The sequence below is a fragment of the Protopterus annectens genome, chromosome 7.part0, assembly GCF_019279795.1.
Source record: "Protopterus annectens isolate FY-2018-M chromosome 7.part0, PAN1.0, whole genome shotgun sequence".
Taxonomy (NCBI): domain Eukaryota; kingdom Metazoa; phylum Chordata; order Ceratodontiformes; family Protopteridae; genus Protopterus; species Protopterus annectens.
In genome coordinates this window covers 1,956,405,485-1,956,423,966 of record NC_056739.1, presented here as the reverse complement: position 1 = coordinate 1,956,423,966, position 18,482 = coordinate 1,956,405,485, and the positions used below count along the sequence as shown (strand labels likewise).

General features: G+C 42.5%; 1 protein-coding gene across 3 annotated transcripts in view; it reads left to right on the top strand.

Moving 5' to 3' along the window:
* Positions 1–18,482, top strand: part of CHD2 (chromodomain helicase DNA binding protein 2) — a 3,702,317-nt gene that overhangs the window by 2,931,099 nt on the left and 752,736 nt on the right. For all 3 annotated transcript variants that reach the window (XM_044078379.1, XM_044078380.1, XM_044078378.1), the window contains one exon: positions 4,013–4,151. In XM_044078379.1, coding sequence (XP_043934314.1) covers positions 4,013–4,151 — 139 coding nt within the window. The remainder of the gene's footprint in view (positions 1–4,012; positions 4,152–18,482) is intronic.

Sequence of the window (18,482 nt, the reverse complement as noted above, 5' to 3'; positions counted from 1 at the left end):
GAGAAGATTTATTTATTGGGCAGAACAGAAACAGGTAGACCCATTTTCATTCCTGATTCATTCTGCTCTTGAATTTTAGCAAGCTTATTTGATGAGGGTGCTAGTTCATCGACTATTAAAGTTCAATTCACTGCCATCTGTAACTTTCATGTTGTGTTTCTGAATTTGTCCCTGGCTTCCTCTAAACTGTGTAAAGCCTTTTTTGAAAGGTACCCTGCTTCTTAGACCTTCCTTATAAAGATCCTATACCACCATGGGATTTAAATTTGGTAGTGCAGGCATTCACACAATTCTGCCTTTGAACTGGCAGCTACATGTGATTTAAAATTCTTGACCTGGAAACTAAATGTGATTTAAAATTCTTGACCTGGAAACTGTCTTTTTCGTTGCAGTTACATCTGCTAGAAGAATTTCAGAACTTTAAGCATTATTCTCCAAGCCTCCATACTTGATTTTCCACAAGATAGGGTCACCTTGCATACCACTGCTTCCTTCCTACCTAAGGTGGTGTCAGAATCCAGCTTTAACCAAGCCATTAACCTGCCTGTATTTTTCCAAACTTTACAAATAAAAGAGAAGATATGCTGCACTTACTGGATGTACATAGACAATTATGTTTCTACCTGCACAAAACAAAAGAAATTAGAAAGTAAGACCAGCTGTTTGTTTCCTTTGCACATAGCAGAATGGGCAAATCAGTTACAAAGGTAACCCTAGCCAGATGGATGATGGATTGAATATCATTTGTCTACAACAAATTGAATCCCCTTACCAAAACCATTAAAGGCTCATTGAACCAAATCTATAGCTCCTTCCACTGTATTCCAGTGTAAAGCATCCTTGGACAACATATGTGCGGCTGTAACTTGGTCAGATCCTCATACCTTTATCACTTAGTACAAAGTATGTCTGGTCTCGAGGGGAAGATCGGCCTTTGGCTCAACCATACTCAGGAATATCCTTCCTTAGAATCCCCCCCAGGAATTCATGTAGCTGGCGACTTTGTCCCAACCCTTGAGGAATGAATGAAAATTGACATCAGATAAAGAAGTTATGTACTTACCATAATGTTCCATATGTGTTTTCCATTTTCATTCTTCAACTCCCACCCTCCATTTCTCACAAATGACTTCTGGAGGAATGAGACTATTAGGGACATCCTGTCCCTTTAATTGAACTCCTGTTATGGCAATTCTTTTATGGTTTTTCTCGCTCTGTCCAGCTGTAAGTAGGATCTGAGAGATGTTGGGCTTAGTGATTTGTGGGTAGGAAAGGAGCTTGAGAGTTTGTTGGTCGCCACAAGCTAGTGTAATGGCCGAGGATCTGAACCCATCCAAGCTCTGACCCTGCAGCTATTTCCTGTCGATTCAGGAAGAATGAAAATGGACAACACAGATAGAACGTTATGGTAAGTACATAAATTCTTTTTATGAAAACATCTGAAATCCTGTGCTTTATTTCGATGACTGGGAAAAACATGAATTAATATACTGCAGTTGAGGGGAAAATCAGCTGTCAGATTAGGTCAGAAGTCTGTAGTGATGGAACAGAGATGAGTAGCATTTTCCTTTCAGAAGTTCTTCTCGGGGATATCTTTGCTTTATTTTGTTTTGATGATCAGGGATATTTTGTACTCTCCTATGATGGTTCAGATCATTTCTTCTGCCCAGTGGTTTTGCACAAGAAAGGCATGTAAGGACACGTAGAATAGAGTTGCATTGTGTGTGACTGCTAATGGACTGGACTCCTTTTTTGATGCTGTTTTTGATGTTTTGGATTGCCTTTCTTACTTTTCTGACACAGGACAGAGTTCTTTTTTTCTACAGTTCATTTTGTCTGCTGCATCCAAATTTATGAAGGAGTGTGATTGAACATTCTACTTTCTTTTAAGGTTTGTAAGACTTTTCTTAAAGGGTCCCTCTCATCTTTTTGCCCTTCTTTAAAGTATCCTGTTGCTTCCTGGGACTGAAATAATCACTGCACCTCTTTTTGAATGATTGCACACAAGGCAAAACATTAACATAATATAATAGAAAACATTGCTTTGGTAGCTTTTACTTCCATTAGAGGAATTTCTGCATTTGTGTCTTTGTTCTGCCTGCTAATCTTATTTTAAGATAGTGTCGTTGAGATCTAGTTATAGATTTATACCAAAAGGCTTGAATCGGTGTGTTAATCTTCCTGTATTTTTTCAGGAATACTCAACAGCGGAGAGTATCTGTTAGATGATTTAAATGTTCATAGATTGTTGCTGTTCTGCTTAAACGGGCCAAAGTTAATCAGAAATGATTACTGGTGCCATAGCATAGAACGATGATGCCCTATGGTTCAGGTGACTCCCTTGTTACTAGTTGCACAGGCTGTTTAGGAACTAGGCAGGGAAACAGCTGGAGAAGCTGACAGCATCAGTCTTAATCCTTGGAGAATGGAGGTAGTTAAGCCCACCATTTTAGTGGCACCCACCTGTGGGTAGATAGTCATTGATGGAAGAGGCCAACAGGTTTGTGCTGCTAAGGCACCACTAAGTAAAAAAGGTAGATATGTTGATGTGTGTATGTCTCTCCCTGACTAGACGGCCTTTATGAGTCCACAAGGCTTTTACCTGATGAGATGTGATGAGGAACTGCATGGAACCAACATCTGCTCTGCAGCATAACCTCTTATTCTCACCTTCCAAAGAACTTGATGATTTGATAAGGCTTTCCCAAAGATAGGAATAAAGAGGCAGAAGAATGATGCCCATTTTGGGGATGCTAGACTGTCAACTCTGGAAAGATAATGAGTCAGTTTGTCAGAGTGAGGTGAGCCATTGAGCAAGTCCCATAGGGGGATCTTCTAGAAAATCAGAAAGACTTCCAGTTGTTTTCTTTATATAGTCCAAGGAAACTGGTATGAGGTCTCCAAAGGAACATTATGTCTTTGGTTTTCAAAGAATGCATGAAGTTTTCTTGTGAAAAAATGTAATAAAACTCTTCCACCTTAACCTGCTGTTCACTTCCCCAAGCAGTTGTATCCTCTAATGCCGTCTTTCAGTAATATGTTTGTAAAAATTAACATGGACAGCTTCATTTTTGCATATGTTAACAAGACTGTCTTAAGCTAGATGTGTTTTGTACATCTAGGTCTCCTTTTGAGGCTACTGTCATCCATAAACATTGTTATTTCATTCTAAATGACGAGATTGAGCTTGGAACTCTGTCCTGAAGGTTGAAGGTGAGGGACATGGTCACCTTTTATGTGACATCTGCATTCTGCTTGGTTTTCACAAGTGCCTTTAATTGGTTCCTGGTTACTAAACTTTCTGTAGGTTGGCACTGAACTGTCTTCACTTTACTTTTAAAGTTATATTTTTACCTTGACAGTAAATCTAGGTGATCTGTGTCTGCCCTGTTCAACATACTCTTCCCAACTACATGTGTGATATGAGGTCTTAGTTGTGGTGTGAGGCCTGAAGAATGGTGGCTTCTATGTTGTGTATATGGAAGTTTTAGTTGTTTGGTTTGCTTACCTTCGAGTGGCAATCCTTAGATGGTAGAGGTAGATGGACAGCACATCATTTTGAGATTGAGGTGGTATTGGATGTTTAGGTAACGACTCAGTGCTGAGTTTGACTTGACCCTGACACTAAACTCTAATGGTTGAAGATGATGGATTTGGATCACCTAGATATGTCATTATAGTAAATACAGAATTTATTTTTCCTGTCTTATTCCCACAATATATTCACTCCCAAGTGCTTTTTATGATCCTTGATTGGTACTGAATTCATGTTTTGCACTCATTAGTTGCATTGAGGGTCTCCAGCCCTCTGTAACCCCTAAATTGACTGAAGCAGGTTTAGAAGATTGATATTTCAGTACAGTAGTGTTATTTCCTAAACCTGGGTGCTATTTTATGCTGAAATATTAAGCATAATTGTTCCTCTAGGACTGGTACTGCATTATTTAAGTGGATTTTCATTTGGATTCATCATCTTAAAAACATTCTAAAATGTATAATTTTTATCTTTAAGGAAAGCCACCTGGAAAAAGAAGGGGCCCAACAATAAAAATCTCCGGTGTACAGCTCAATGCAAAATCTATCATTCAGCATGAGGAGGACTTCGATGCCTTCCATAAGGCTATTCCTGTTGACCCAGAGGAAAGAAAGAAGTAAGGAAAGATATGTGGTTGATAAAGCTTTATAAAGTATAGTAACCTACACTTTTTATTAATATTGTAGCAGCAGATAGCATTGTCTTTGCTACTGCATTCATCAGATGGCCTGTTTTAAGACATTCTTCAGTCCTTCTGTCCAACAGCAATGCCCGCCGAACACTCCTGCTCCTTTGGCATTGGTTTGTAGATTCCACAACTGTAATTGCAGATGATCATCCTATTGATCACTGTTGCAGTATCATAAACTGCATAGTTGGTATCCTACTAAGGATATAACAGCCAGACAATCTTTCTATGCACTTTTCACAATCCCAGACTGTTAGGTCGAGCTGAGCTGACAGAAAGACAGGTTTGGGCACCAAACCCTTCAGAGCTTTCCTAACACCAAAGAGAGTTTCTTCTCAAGGCTTTTGAGGGTTGACTGGCTGCACTTTTCATTTGCTGGGCAGATCAGTTCCATTTCAAGAAAAACCCTAAATGTTTTATATTTTATGGTTTAATCTTGCTTTCTGTTACAAAAAGTATTTTTAAGCTTGCAATGCGTTTTTGATGACAGTCATGCAACTTTAGTGTACGTTTAAATTGGAGGGCACTTTTGTTCTTGTGGAATTAAAAGTTGTTTAAAACTATGTGAGACTACTTTTTCTGAGGAGAAACTGTGTTTATTATACTTTTTGGGGCTGGCAAAGTGTATTGAAGTGCTTTTTACTGTGCATTGTGTGTGTGTGCGTGTGTGTGTGTGGGGGGGGATTAGCTTTAAGCTGCTTTCTATTTTTACCATCTTGTGGTGCTTCGGACCCACAGGAAAGAAGCACCATTTTTGGCTTGACAATGGAACAAAGTACTGGTTGGTCCTTCTTTCAGCTGCAAAAAGAAAAAGTTAACTAAATGGCTTTTGCCACTACAGCAGGCAAGTGGTTTGCCTCAACTGAAGGTGGGTGATTCTGCTGTGGCCAAAGCTAGTTCCTCAGAATACTCATCTTTTTCCCCACATTCCTCTGATGTCCACACAGTCACTATGGACTGGGAGTTAGCCATGTCCTTTGCAGCTTTTAGGGACCTGTCAGTGGGCAAGGGAGAGGCACTGTTTCTTTTCTGGCCATAGTAGAAGAAGTAGGGAAATTGCCACTGCTTAACCAGAATGTTGTTCCCATCCCTGTGATGCTATTGCTACCATTACTAAACCTGTTTGTCACAACTTTCCTGTTTAAAAACAGTGTGCATTTAGCTTCTCCTGCACCAGTTCCACTAGACAGGAGTAGTTGGATCTGACTCAGTCTTGTATAGGCCACTGACCCTTCTTATAGGTGGTTTCTGGTAAAAGAGAAGGGGGCTCTTCATTTCCTGAACAGATTTAAGAGATTTAATATGCATAGGAATGTGAAGGGATAGATACAGGTTTTTCTCGTCATGTTTCTGATTCAGACTCTGAAAACATGGTATCTGAATCTCCCTGTGAGGGATTCTCTTTTCTCTGAGACTATTTCCAGAATGTGCCAAGGTTTTCTGTGGGAGAACACTGGGTTTTCAGTCTCAGAAAATACTGAGTTGTTACAACTCATCATCATCTTTCGGCTGTTCCCGTTAGAGGTCGCCACAGCAGATCATCTGTTTCCATTTCTTCCTTTCCTCTGCATCTTCCTCTGTTACACCAACCACCTGCATGTCCTCTCTCACCACATCCATAAACCTTATCTTAAGCCTTCCTCTTTTCCTCTTACCTGGCAGCTCCATCCTTAGCATCTTTTTCCCAATATACCCAGCATCCCTCCTCAGCACATGTCCAAACCAACGCAATCTTGCCTTTCTTGCTTTGTCTCCAAACTGTCCAACCTGAGCTGACCCTCAAATATACTGATTCCTAATCCTGTCCATCCTATTCACACCCAGTGCAAGTCGTAACATCTTTAACTCTGCCACATCCAGCTCTGACTCCTGCCTTTTTGTCAGTGCCACTGTCTCCAACCCATATAACATAGCTGGTCTCACTACCCTCTTGTAGACCTTCCCTTTCACTCTTACTGGTACCCGTCTGTCACAAATGACTCCTGACACTCTTCTCCACCCATTCCACCCTGCCTGTACTCTCTGTTTCACCTCTCTTCCACACTCACCATTACTCTGAGCTGTTGATCCCAAGTACTTAAACTCGTCCACCTTTACCAACTCTACTCCCTGCATCCTCACCATTCCTGTACCCTCCCTCTCATTTGTACACATATATTCTGTCTTAGCCCTGCTGACCTTCATTCCTATCTGTTGCAACTAGAATTCCAAAAACATTCACCCATCCCCCAGTACTGTCAGGTTCATAGGTGTTTACTAGGCTAACAACTACAAGGGCCTTTTTAAGCCTAGCCATGCATCCCAAATCTCTGACAAGTTCTGATACCCTTGATAAGTGTAAGCATGGACCTGGAAGGTGAACCAATTACAGGTTACCTGTTTGCAGCAAAGACATAGGTGCCAAACCAGGGATGAATTTCTGGTTTCCCATCCAATTGTCAAAGCTGCACTTGAATTGGATTAGGGAGGAACTCTGCTTCACATGGATGGGAAGCCTGTTCCATAGATGGGGTAGTCTCTGGGATACATATCTATCTCTCCAGCAGGTCCTATTTATATCACAAGCAAGGTTTAAGCCTTTAGAACGGGTAATTCTGGTTCTGTTTATTTTGTGGAGATGCAGGAGGTCCATCAGAGTGGGGTCCGACAGTGCCCTGTATGAAAGGCATAGATCTCCCCTTAAAAGCCTGTAGGAGACAGAATACAGGGATAGGGCCTCGAGGCAGTCTGCATAGGACATGTTACTTACGCCCTGTATTTTAGTGAGGAACCTCTGTAAACATTCCGGTTGGATATGCCTGGTTAGGAACATACCAAAGGGGGCATTGTACTCCATGATATGTCTGATGAATGCCAAATACAATGGAACAATGACTTTCTTGGATTTAGATGGGATACCTTTGTTTATAAGTTGCGCAATATAGAATGATTTCCTTACCACTGTAGACACGTGATGATCAAAGGCCAGATTACTATCTGTGTGTGTGTCCCTTAGTCCCTGACTACTCAGCAGCTCTAAGGGGTGTGTTGTCAATATGATAGTTATCGGGGATGGATGACTTCCCAAAGGATACTGTTATGCATTTCTTGGCATTTAGTTTTAGTCCATGACTGACACCAGTTGTTTGTCTGTGTCAGCCCCTCCTGGAGAACATTTATGTCAGTGTGAGATTCAATGACTGCTCCTATTTTGCAATCATCTGCAAATTTAGTCAGCCAGAGACCACTGACATTGGCCTTGACTTCTGAGAAGGACCGATCCCTGAGGGGATGCTACTTGTGACTGGTCTCTTTGTAGATTCCCAATTCCAACTTCCTGTGTCCTGAGTGTGAGTCATTTAGCTATCCACTGGGTGACATACTGGTTTGTACCTAACCTTTTGAGTTTGTCAAAAATGCCTGAGTGGAGTATTGCGCCAAATGCCTTGGCCAGGTCAAGGTATGCAGTGTGAACGATTTTGCCTTCATCCATTGCTTTGGTGACCTTCTCGAAGAAGTCCGCCAGGTTGAGTAGGCATGATCTGCCCTTTACGAAACCAGACTGGGTTAGGTCCAGTGTCTGGAGGTTTAATATATCTATGTTGATCATCTCCGTGATAATTCTTTCCATGGCTTTACATATAAGAGTAGTGAGACTTAAGGGTCTTTAGTTTCCAGGGTCTGTAGATGGCCCACCTTTGTGCAGAGGGATGACTGTTGCCTTTCTCCATTCATGAGGCATGAAGCCTGTGTAGAGGCTTCAGTTAAATAGTAATTTCAGAGGCCTTGATAGTTCATGTTTCATGCTATTTAGAATGTCTCTTGGGATGTTGTCTGGACCCATTGATGCAGTGTTCTTGGTATTAGAGGGAGCATTAAAGACCTGTTCCCTAGTGATAGCAGAGGGAGTTATATTTGATTATATGTCCTGAGAGAAGGTTGAGGGGGAGAGAGGAGTAAAGGTGGAGCTGAGTTTATCAGCCAGGAGGTTTGCTGTATCTTCTGGCACAGTATAGGTGGCTCCATTTACATTGAGCTCTGCACACAATTGTGTATTGCTGTTGAGGTTGGGGACATAGCTAAAGAATGCTTTGTGGTTTTCCTTGGCCTGGGAGGCCAAACTTACCTCGAATTTGGCTTTGGTAGACTTAGTTTGTGCTCTGAGTTGTTTGTTTAGTTTAGTGAGAGTGCTTTTATCCCACTGGGTGCTGCACTTCCTAATTTTTGCCATGATTTTGTTCCTCCTGTTGTTCATCGATTGATTTTGTGATTCCACCAGGGTGGCTTGTTTTTTGAGTTAGTTCTGTACTTGTTCCTGGTGGTTACAGCTGCCTCTATGCAGCTATTAACATGTTTGTACAGGATTTCTGTGAACAGTTCTGCATAGGCAGAAGTGTTCTCAGGGTTTATAGGGGCTTGAAATTTTGCCATGTTCTCACTTAGTAGCAGGAGGTTAGCCTTAGTATAGTTCCTGAATATTCCCAGTTTAGCTGAGGATCCAGGTTTTTTTTTTTTTTTTTTTTTTTTTTACTTCAAAGGAGACCAAAAGGAGACCATTTTGTGGTCTGACCTTACCAGGGAAGGCTTTACAGTAGGGAGTGTGCAGCACTCCCATATTAGTGAGGACCAAATCTGGTATGGTTGCACCCCTTTTTGGTGTATTGACGGTCTGGTCCAGGGAGTGTCAGCTTTGGAGGATGCGTTTGCCATGACCAGTGGTTTCCCTTATAGCCAGCCTACTGCACATAAGAAAGACAGAATGTCCGAAGTTCCTCAGTCTTTCACATTTTTATCTGCTCATCTCAGACCTGATCTAGCAGCTGTAGCTTTAGATAATCCATCTGCTGCTAAGCATTTTAATTCTAATCCTTCTCCTGGCAAGAATGGTAAAGCTGTTGCTAGGTTTAGAGGGAGAGGAGTGTATGCTTCTGCAGTTTTGATTTTTAGAATTTTAAATGGTTAGGCTTGTATGTTAAATTTATTCTGACTAATCATGAAAGTATTAGGAATGTTTCATCTGCAGTTCCCTCGTGTGAGGAAAATTCTGCTTTGTGTTGTGTAGCTTCTTCTGTTTCTCAGTTCAGTGCTCCATTGTTTAAAATGTGCGTTGCGACTCTGTTGGCACTGTACCCGTGGCTGTTGCCACTGGTACTGTGTTGAGAGGAGGTTTGCGTGGCTGCATTCTTTGATCCTCCCAGAAGATTTAAAAATAAAAATTTGAATTTTCTCTCTTGTGTAGACATTTAATTTTTGGACCCTGTGGTATAGAGGTTATCAAAAAATGTTATGAGAGAGGTATGCTGATTAAGGTAATCTTTCAGATTTTTCAGCCCTCCTCCTTTAAATTTTCTAAGGGATTTTTATGGACCCGTATCTAGTTTTGGCAAGGAACAAAATAAACAGACTCAGCAGAATAACTGGCAAGCAGACAGTTAAAAAGCAAGTCCAGGGAAGCTCAAAAAAGAACCTCCCAGAAAAAAGGACAGTCAAGGCAAAATGACTATGGAAAGAACCTTGCTGCAACCTCGAAATCTCACCCCAGCAGTCCTTTTAACATAAAAAAAACTCTAAATCTCCATTTCTTTCTTTGGCAGACTGTTCAGACAAGTGGCTTCTGAGGCTTATTCGTATTGTACTGAGAAGAAATTCCACCATTTGGGAATTCTTCCAAATCTGCACGACCAAACCATTAGCTTCCTCCTGCCCTTCATCACATGCTGTCACAGGGAGTAATAGAAACAGTTCATCCTTCCCATTTGGGAAAAAAAATTTATAAAATATTTTTAGTGCCAAAGAAAGAAAATGCCTTGGAGACAAGTTCTGGATCTTTCTTTTCTAAACCAATACAAGGCAGTGTCTAAGTTCAAACTTTCACTCCACAACCCCTTATCCCTTCTTTCTCATCTGAGTTTTTAGTAATCCTAGGCTTAAAAGATGCTTATTACAGTCCTGTTTGTCTAAATTTTAGGCACTTCTTAAGATTTTCTGTTTCTGGATCTCTCTTAGATGTCCTTCACGGATGCATCTGCAGTCATAACAAATGGGTTGTCCTGTCGTCAGGCAGCCCTTCGGTCGGCCGGATTCCAAAGTCTGGGTCCGGCTTCGGCTGATGTCGCACTTCACCCGACGTCATCTCTGCTGGTCTTCGGGTATAAAGGCATCAGCCGACGCCATTTTCCTCAGTCTTTCTTGCCGCGTGGCGCCCGAAGCAGAAGCTGTTCGCAAGTGCCGGTCGGTCAGATCCAGAGATTACTACTACCGAATACTACTTCGAAGACTTCTAAAAAGCTAAGTACCCCGTTGGGGACTCTTTCTTGCCTCAGCCGATGTCAGAAAAAGTCAATAACTGTTTAACTTGTGGGAAACAAATACCTCATAAAGATTTCCACTCTTACTGTCTGCCTTGCTTAGGCCCAGACCACGACGTAGCAGCCTGTTCGCCTGTGCTTCATTCAACCGACGAACGCTTAGGCGTCGGTCGGAGTTTGCTGAACAGTTTTTCGGCTCAGATTTTGCGTACATTATGCCGTCGGATCCTCCGACTACCCAAATTGTTAAAAAACGCAAAGAAAAAGACCGACACTCACGGTCCGCGGTTTGGGCCGAAACCACGGTTAAGCAAGCCGCGAGTGTCTCGGTTTCGGCCGAAACCGAGAAAACTGGTCAATCGTCAGCCGAATCCATGACTACTACTGAGGCTCCTGCTACCTTACCTGAATCGGCCTCAGAAATTTTGCCTACAACTGTGGTTCCTAGTGATTTATCAGACACCATCCCTTTGGATGTCTCTACCCCAGCACGTGGTGCTGCTAGGCCTCCTGCAGCCATGTCTATTAAGGCCTTTGCCAGGGCTAAAGCAGCCAAATCTGCAAAATCAATGCCTGTTAAACCCCCCTCACACAGGCCCACTTCTAGTTCACAAATGCTTACTCTGGCAGAAGATTTAATATCCTTAATTAGGGGATCCCAATCTCACCCAGACAGGGCCTCTCAGCCCCCAGAAAAGAGACCTAGAGCAGAGCCCCCCGTGCCAGTGTCCTCTGATGATTCTGCGGAAGACTCAGACATTACAGACCAGCCAGAGGCTCCTTTTTCTACTTATGAAGATTCCGATGCTGAAGAATCCATTCCAGCTGCCTCTCCACCAGAGGAATTTTCCTTTGGGGAAACCTTACATGCCATGAGAGAACAATTCCAGTGGCAGGGACAAGATTTCTCAGATTCAAGAAAAAGGCTTAGGACTTTTCTGCACTTACCACAACATAGGCCCTTAGCTATACCTCCTGTTCTGCCTGTTGTGGATGATGCATTTAATGATGTCTGCACTGCTCCTGATTCTTTACCTCCAGCCCCTGCCAAACCAGATAGATTTTACAGGGTGCCAGACACTCATCACCACCTATACAAGGCCCCACTTGCAGACTCCGAAACTATATCCCAGGGGCCTAAGGCAGTAGCCTCGACCACAGCAAAAAACCCTATTCCTTCTGAAAGGGAATCCAGGTCCTTAGAGAGATGGGGAAAAAAGTTTACACCTCTGCTACTCTCTCAGCTAGAGCTTTAAACTGTCAGTTTCACATGATCCAATACCAAGAGTTTATGCTCGATCAGTTAACTAAAAAACTGTCCTCTAATGAATCTTTAGATAAGAAATATGTATTAGAAATGGTGAATAACATCCAACAGGTTAGTAACCATTCCTTAAAATGTGGCTATGATGCACTGGAGGCTTCATTTAGATCAGCCATGACTGGCACAGTGATAAGAAGGCATGCATGGTTGAAAGAACAGGTCTTACCGGATCATGTTAAAGCAAAGCTATTAGATGCTCCTATGGATAAGGCCAGTCTATTTGGTACACCTGCCCAGCAGGTAATGAAGAAAAAAAGGAGCAGGAATAGACGCTCTAGAGGCAGAAATCAATCCAGAGGAGGTGCCTACAGAGGACAACAGTGGCAAGGCAATAACCGAGGCACAGACACAACCACTGCCACTGCAACAGGACAATCACAGTGACTTGGCTCTGATTCCGCCTACCAGGGAGCAAATAGCAGCACCATTAGGCGGAAAGTTAGCCTTATTTTCGAAAAATTGGCACTATATCACAAAAGACAAGTGGATTTTGCAAACCATAGACCAAGGCTACCGGTTCCACTTCCACACCTTACCAGTAAAAAGAGGAATGCCAAACCTGCCTCCAAATCAAAAAATAGAAGCTCTGCAGCAGATAGCGGAATTAACAAAGATGAGAGCTGTGGAAAGAGTAACAGGGCAAAGGATTCTACTCCAGACTCTTCCTAGTGCCAAGAAAAGAGAAAAGTTGGAGACCTATTCTCGACCTGTCCATCTTAAACACATACATCATTGTCCCAAAATTCAAAATGCTGACCCTACAGCAACTTCTTCCCATGCTGGGCAAAGAGTGTTGGCTGGTAACTCTAGATCTCAAGGAGGCATACCTGCACGTCCCCATTCGACCAAATTGCAGAAGATACCTCAGATTTCTTGCAGGATCAGAGCATTATCAATTCTCAGCATTGCCCTTTGGCTTATCTACTGCGCCCAGAGTATTCACAAAATGCCTGGCATCAGTAATCGCTCACTGCAGAGTACAGGGAATCCAAATTTATCCATACCTGGACGACTGCCTGTTACAAGCGGACAACAAAAGCAAACTGACAACAGATTTACAAAGGGTCATTTACTTGCTACAAGCCCTGGGATGCACAGTCAATTTAAAAAAGTCAAGGCTGATACCATCCCAAACAAGAACATTCTTGGGCGCGGAATTGGACACAGTAAAACAAATGGCATTCCTAACTGCAGAAAAACAAAAAGAGCTCCCTCTTTACTTCTTGGCATTAACAAAGCAGAACAAACTAACAGCAAGAAAAGTTCTGCAGGCCTTGGGCTTCATGGCATCATGCATAATCTTGGTCCCATATGCCAGACTGCATATGAGAAAGCTACAGTGGTACCTAAAGAATTTATGGTCTCAACACAGGCACAGCTTAGAAACAGAAATACCACTAATCCCATGCCTAAAACAGGAGTTCCTATGGTGGGCTCAAGCATGCCAGTCAAACCCAGGCTTACCCTTCCACAACTTTCGAGCAATCCAAACCATCACAACGGACGTCTCAGACCTAGGATGGGGGGCGCACATGCTGGACAAATGCGTACAAGGATTGTGGACTCAGGACCAGCTGCACCTGCACATAAACCAAAAAGAAATGCTGGCAGTAAAACTGGCAATCCAAAAATTCAGACCATTCCTCAAAGAAGGCCATTTGATGATAAGGACAGACAACACCACAGTCATGTGGTACATCAACAAACAGGGAGGCGCTCATTCATACCCCCTATGCAGAATGACTTTGGACCTTTGGAATCTGGCTCTCAGCTACAACATCCAGTTACAGGCAATATTTGTACCGGGAAAAGAGAACACTCTAGCAGACATGTTAAGCAGAACCACTTCGGATGCTCACAAATGGATGCTACACCCGGACATCTTCAAGGCCATCACAAAGAAATGGGGAATACCACAAATAGATCTATTCGCTTCCCCACTCAATCACCAGCTCAAAAAATTCTGCACAAGGACATTCCACCCACTTGCATGGAAGGTGGACTCTCTATCCTTCAGCTGGAAAGGCCTGACAGCATATGCATTTCCACCTCTTCCCTTGATGCACAAGGTACTACTGAAAATCAAAGAGGAACGTCCAAGGATAATCCTGATAGCTCCAAACTGGCCAAGACAACACTGGTACCCATTGCTGAGGAGCATGTCTCGGGAGAAAATGTGGTCAATACCCCTGATGCCTTTGATGTTAACTCAGAACAACTACAACATCATGCATCCAAACCTAAAAAACTTGCAACTGACTGCCTGGAACATCACATAGCAGCAACTAACCCAGACCTTTCCCAAAGGGTTAAAGACATTATCCTTGAAGCCCGCAGACCTTCAACAAGAAGGAACTATGCAGGAAAATGGAAAAGGTTTGTCATTTGGAGTACTGAAAGAGGAAAAGATGTGTCGAACATAGATATTGCTAACATTCTGGAGTACTTGGCAGAGCTTATACATACAGGCCTGTCCTATTCCTCCATCAAGATACATGCATCAGCTATTTCAGCAGAATACAGCTTTGATCCACCTGTCTTTTCACATCCTCTACTCAGGCAGTTCCTCAGAGGGATCAAGAATGTAAAACCTCCTAGGAAACCACCATTACCAGCATGGGACTTGAACTTTGTGCTAGAAAAGTTGACACCCTCCGCTTGAACCAGCAGCAACAGCAGATCTACAACACCTGTCATGGAAAACTGCTTTCCTACTGGCAATTACCTCAGCAAGGAGGGTTTCGGAACTACAGGCCTTAATGGCAGTGCAACCCTTCCTAATCTTCCATCAAGATAGGGTGTCCATGAGAACTAATCCTACATTTATGCCTAAGGTGGTATCCAGAGTGTCTTTAAACCAGGCAATCCACCTACCTAACTTCTTTCCCAATCCACAAAACAGAGGGGAAAGAATGCTGCATACCTTGGATGTACACAAACAGTTACGCTATTACCTGGACAGAACCAAAAGTAACAGAAAAACTGACCAGCTTTTTGTAGCCTATGCAACAGGAAGGGAAGGAAAAGCAATTTCCAAACAGACAATCTCCAAATGGATAGGAAATTGCATAAGATTCTGTTACTCCTACCATGGAAAACCAATTCCACAGAACATAAGACCTCATTCTACAAGGGCTACAGCCACTACCACAGCTTTCTTACGAGGAGTGGCAACCAAGGACATTATTGAGGCGGCTACTTGGACCTCCGTGCATACATTTGCCAAGCATTATAATTTACCTCTATACTCTAGATCCCGAGCAGAGTTTGCCACTGCTGTACTGCAAGGGATCCTAACTACACCATAATTTTTCTTCCTCCTCCCCTAGTTTGGCTATGGTATTCTACCCATTTGTTATGACTGCAGATGCAGCCATGAAGGACATAGTACAGTTTTGTACCTACCATAAATGTAGATGTCCGAACTGGATAGCATCTGCAGTCAGGATTACCCTCCCTCCTTCCCCTCTGTGGTACTCCTAGGTATTTACCCTCCTAATAGCTAGCTGGGGGTCTCTTATGGTGTATTTGTTTGTATATATGTACATACATGCTTATTTTTTGTGTTTGCCTTCTACTTTTTGGGAAACATTGGCATTTATCCAAAATTTAGCCTTCCAAGAGGGCAACTGGCATCTGGGGCAAGAAACACTGAGGAAAATGGCGTCGGCTGATGCCTTTATACCCGAAGACCAGCAGAGATGACGTCGGGTGAAGTGCGACATCAGCCGAAGCCGGACCCAGACTTTGGAATCCGGCCGACCGAAGGGCTGCCTGACGACAGGACAACCCATTTGTTATGACTGCAGATGCTATCCAGTTCGGACATCTACATTTATGGTAGGTACAAAACTGTACTTTCTCTCTGGTCTGTCTACTGCTCTAAGTGTGTTCGCAAAGTGTGCAGCTCCCGTCATAGCCCATTGCAGGCTATAGAGTAGCACCTTTGTCCCCTGTGGACATGGGTAATCTGTAAGCTACTCAAGGCATGGGCACAAATCCATGCCATCCTCTTGCCCTTAGGAGCCATATATTTGGTAAATTCGGGTTATGTTTGCTAGTCTTGCAAGGGCTCTTAAGCCGTTAGCTTAGTAGTCATCTATGAACCTGTTCAGAAGGAATCCCCCAAAATCATTGAGGTGACTCCATTCTGGCTCAGGCAACAGTTCTCCCTTCTTTTGGAATTGGCCAGTAACAATTACCACAAGCTTCATCACAGACTGGATCTACTCACACAAGACCAGGGATTTTTGGAAAATCCCCAGCATCAGTCAAGTTCAGTTAACTACCTGGATGATAGGCTCTTAATTCCTTTTAGGTAGGCACCTGCTTTCTGAGGGCGTGCAGTAGGTACTAATGGAGGCAAGAAAGCTTGCTGCTAGAAAATCATATATATTCAATTGCAAAGATTTTCTTATTGGTGTCAACAAAACAACCAACATCCATTTAGGGCTTGTGTTTCTGTTGTTTTGCAGCATTTCCTGTGGTCTCTATCAGGATTTATTTTTCCGCCATTTCAGCATGTCTGTTCCAAATCTCTCTTTTTCAGTGCAGTCTCAGACTAAGATGATTTTGAAAGGGTTATTACATAAGAGACCTCCAGTAAAACTGGTGGCTTATCTTAAGTTTCTGTTAGGGAAGCTATCACTTCATTCACTTGAACCAGATTATCTGGCTAACTTTATTTTTAAACAGCTTTAATGAATTATCACTTGTGACATAAGCACATTTACATTTATATAAAAGTAATGAAACTGTGTTACGTTAGATTTGACAAACGTTATGCTTCACATACAGTGGATATAAAAAGCATACACACCCCTGTTAAAATGCCAGGTTTTCGTGATATGAAAGGATGACACCAGAATAAATCATTTCAAAACTTTTCCCACCTTTAATGTGACTGTAACTTGTAAAATTCAATTAAAAACAAACAAATCTGTTAGGGGGAAATATAAAAAATAAAAAAACATACAATGCAGTGGTTGCATAAGTGTGCACACCCTTGAACTAATACTTGGTTGAAGCGCATTTGATTTAATTACAACATTCAGTCTTCTTGGGTACACACTTGCCATCAATTAAAGAGACTGATTAACCCCAGATAAAGTTCAGCTGTCCTAGTAGGATTTTCCTGACATTTACTCAGTTGCCTGCTACAGCAAAAGCCATGGTTTGCAGAGAGATTACAAAGCATCAAAGGAACCTCATTGTTGAAAGGTATCAGTCAGGAGAAGGATACAAAAAAATTTCCACACTGTTGGATATACCATGCCACACAGTGAAGACATTCATCAAAAAGTGGATAAAATATGTGACAACAGTGAAGTTGCAAAGAACTGGACATCCCTCCAAAATTGTTGAAAGGACAAGATGAAAACTGGTCAGGGAGGCTGCCAAGAGACCTACAGCAGCACTGAAGGAGCTGCAGGAATTTCTGGCAAGTACTGGTTGACTACTACATGTGACAACAATCTCCCATATTCTCCATATGTCTGGACTATGGGGTAGGGTTGCAAGACGGAAGCTTTTAATTACACAGAAAAACATCCAGGCCCAGCTAAAATTTGCAAACCAAGACATCATCTCCCAAAAGCATGTGGAAAAATGTGTTATAGTCTGATGAGACCAAGGCTGAACTTTTTGGCCACAATTCCAAAAGGTACGTTTGGCGCAAAAACAACACTTCACATCACCAGAAGAACAGCATCTCCACAGTGAAGCATGGTGGTGGCAGTGTCATGCTTTGGGGTTGCTTTTCTTCAGCTTTAACTGGGGCTTTAGTCAAGGTGGAGGGAATTATGAACAGTTCCAAATACCAGTCACTTTTGTCCCAAAATCTTTACATGTCTGCTAAAAAGATGAATAGGAATTTCACCTTTCAACACAACAATGACCACAAACCTACATTCAAATCAACAAAAAAGTGGTTTCATCAGAAGAAATTTAAAGATGTTATTTGTGTTTCACTGTTGCAGTCATTACATTTGGGTAATCTGCTGGCAGGTTGCCCTCAATCGGCCGGATTAACAAAGTCTTAGGTCCTGCGTCTGTTGCTGTCCCTTCTCCCATGACGTCTGGTCGTCAAGGGTATAAAATATCCATCCAACGCCATTACATCAGTCTTTCTTACTGTGCAGTGCCCGAAGCAGAAGCAGTTCGCAAGTGCCGGTCGGACGACTCTTGAAATTTTCGTTTGAGTTTCCGAACTGAAGTCTTCAACTTAAAGCCAAGTACCCCGTTGGGGAAACTTTTTCTTGTTACTTACCGATGTCAGTAAAAGTTAATTGCATTAATTGTGGAAAGCAAATACCTGACAAATATTTTCATTCATACTGTATTCCTTGCCTAGGCCCTGACCATGACGTACCTTGCTGTCGGTTTTGTGCTTTATTTAATCAACGTACTATATGTCATTGGTACATTTTTGCCTCTAAGTATTTCGGTTCTCGGTTTAATTATCCAGAAATGTCATCGGTTAGCAATCTGACTACCGGAATTCTGAAAAAATGCAAAGATAAAGACAGAGGCAGGCCGCCAAGGTCTAAAACTGCCGACGACGCTTCTCCTAAGCCAGTTGCCAGTTCGCCGGTACTCAGTGAGGTACTTTTGCAGCCCCTGATACCCACTAATTCTGATTTGCAGGCC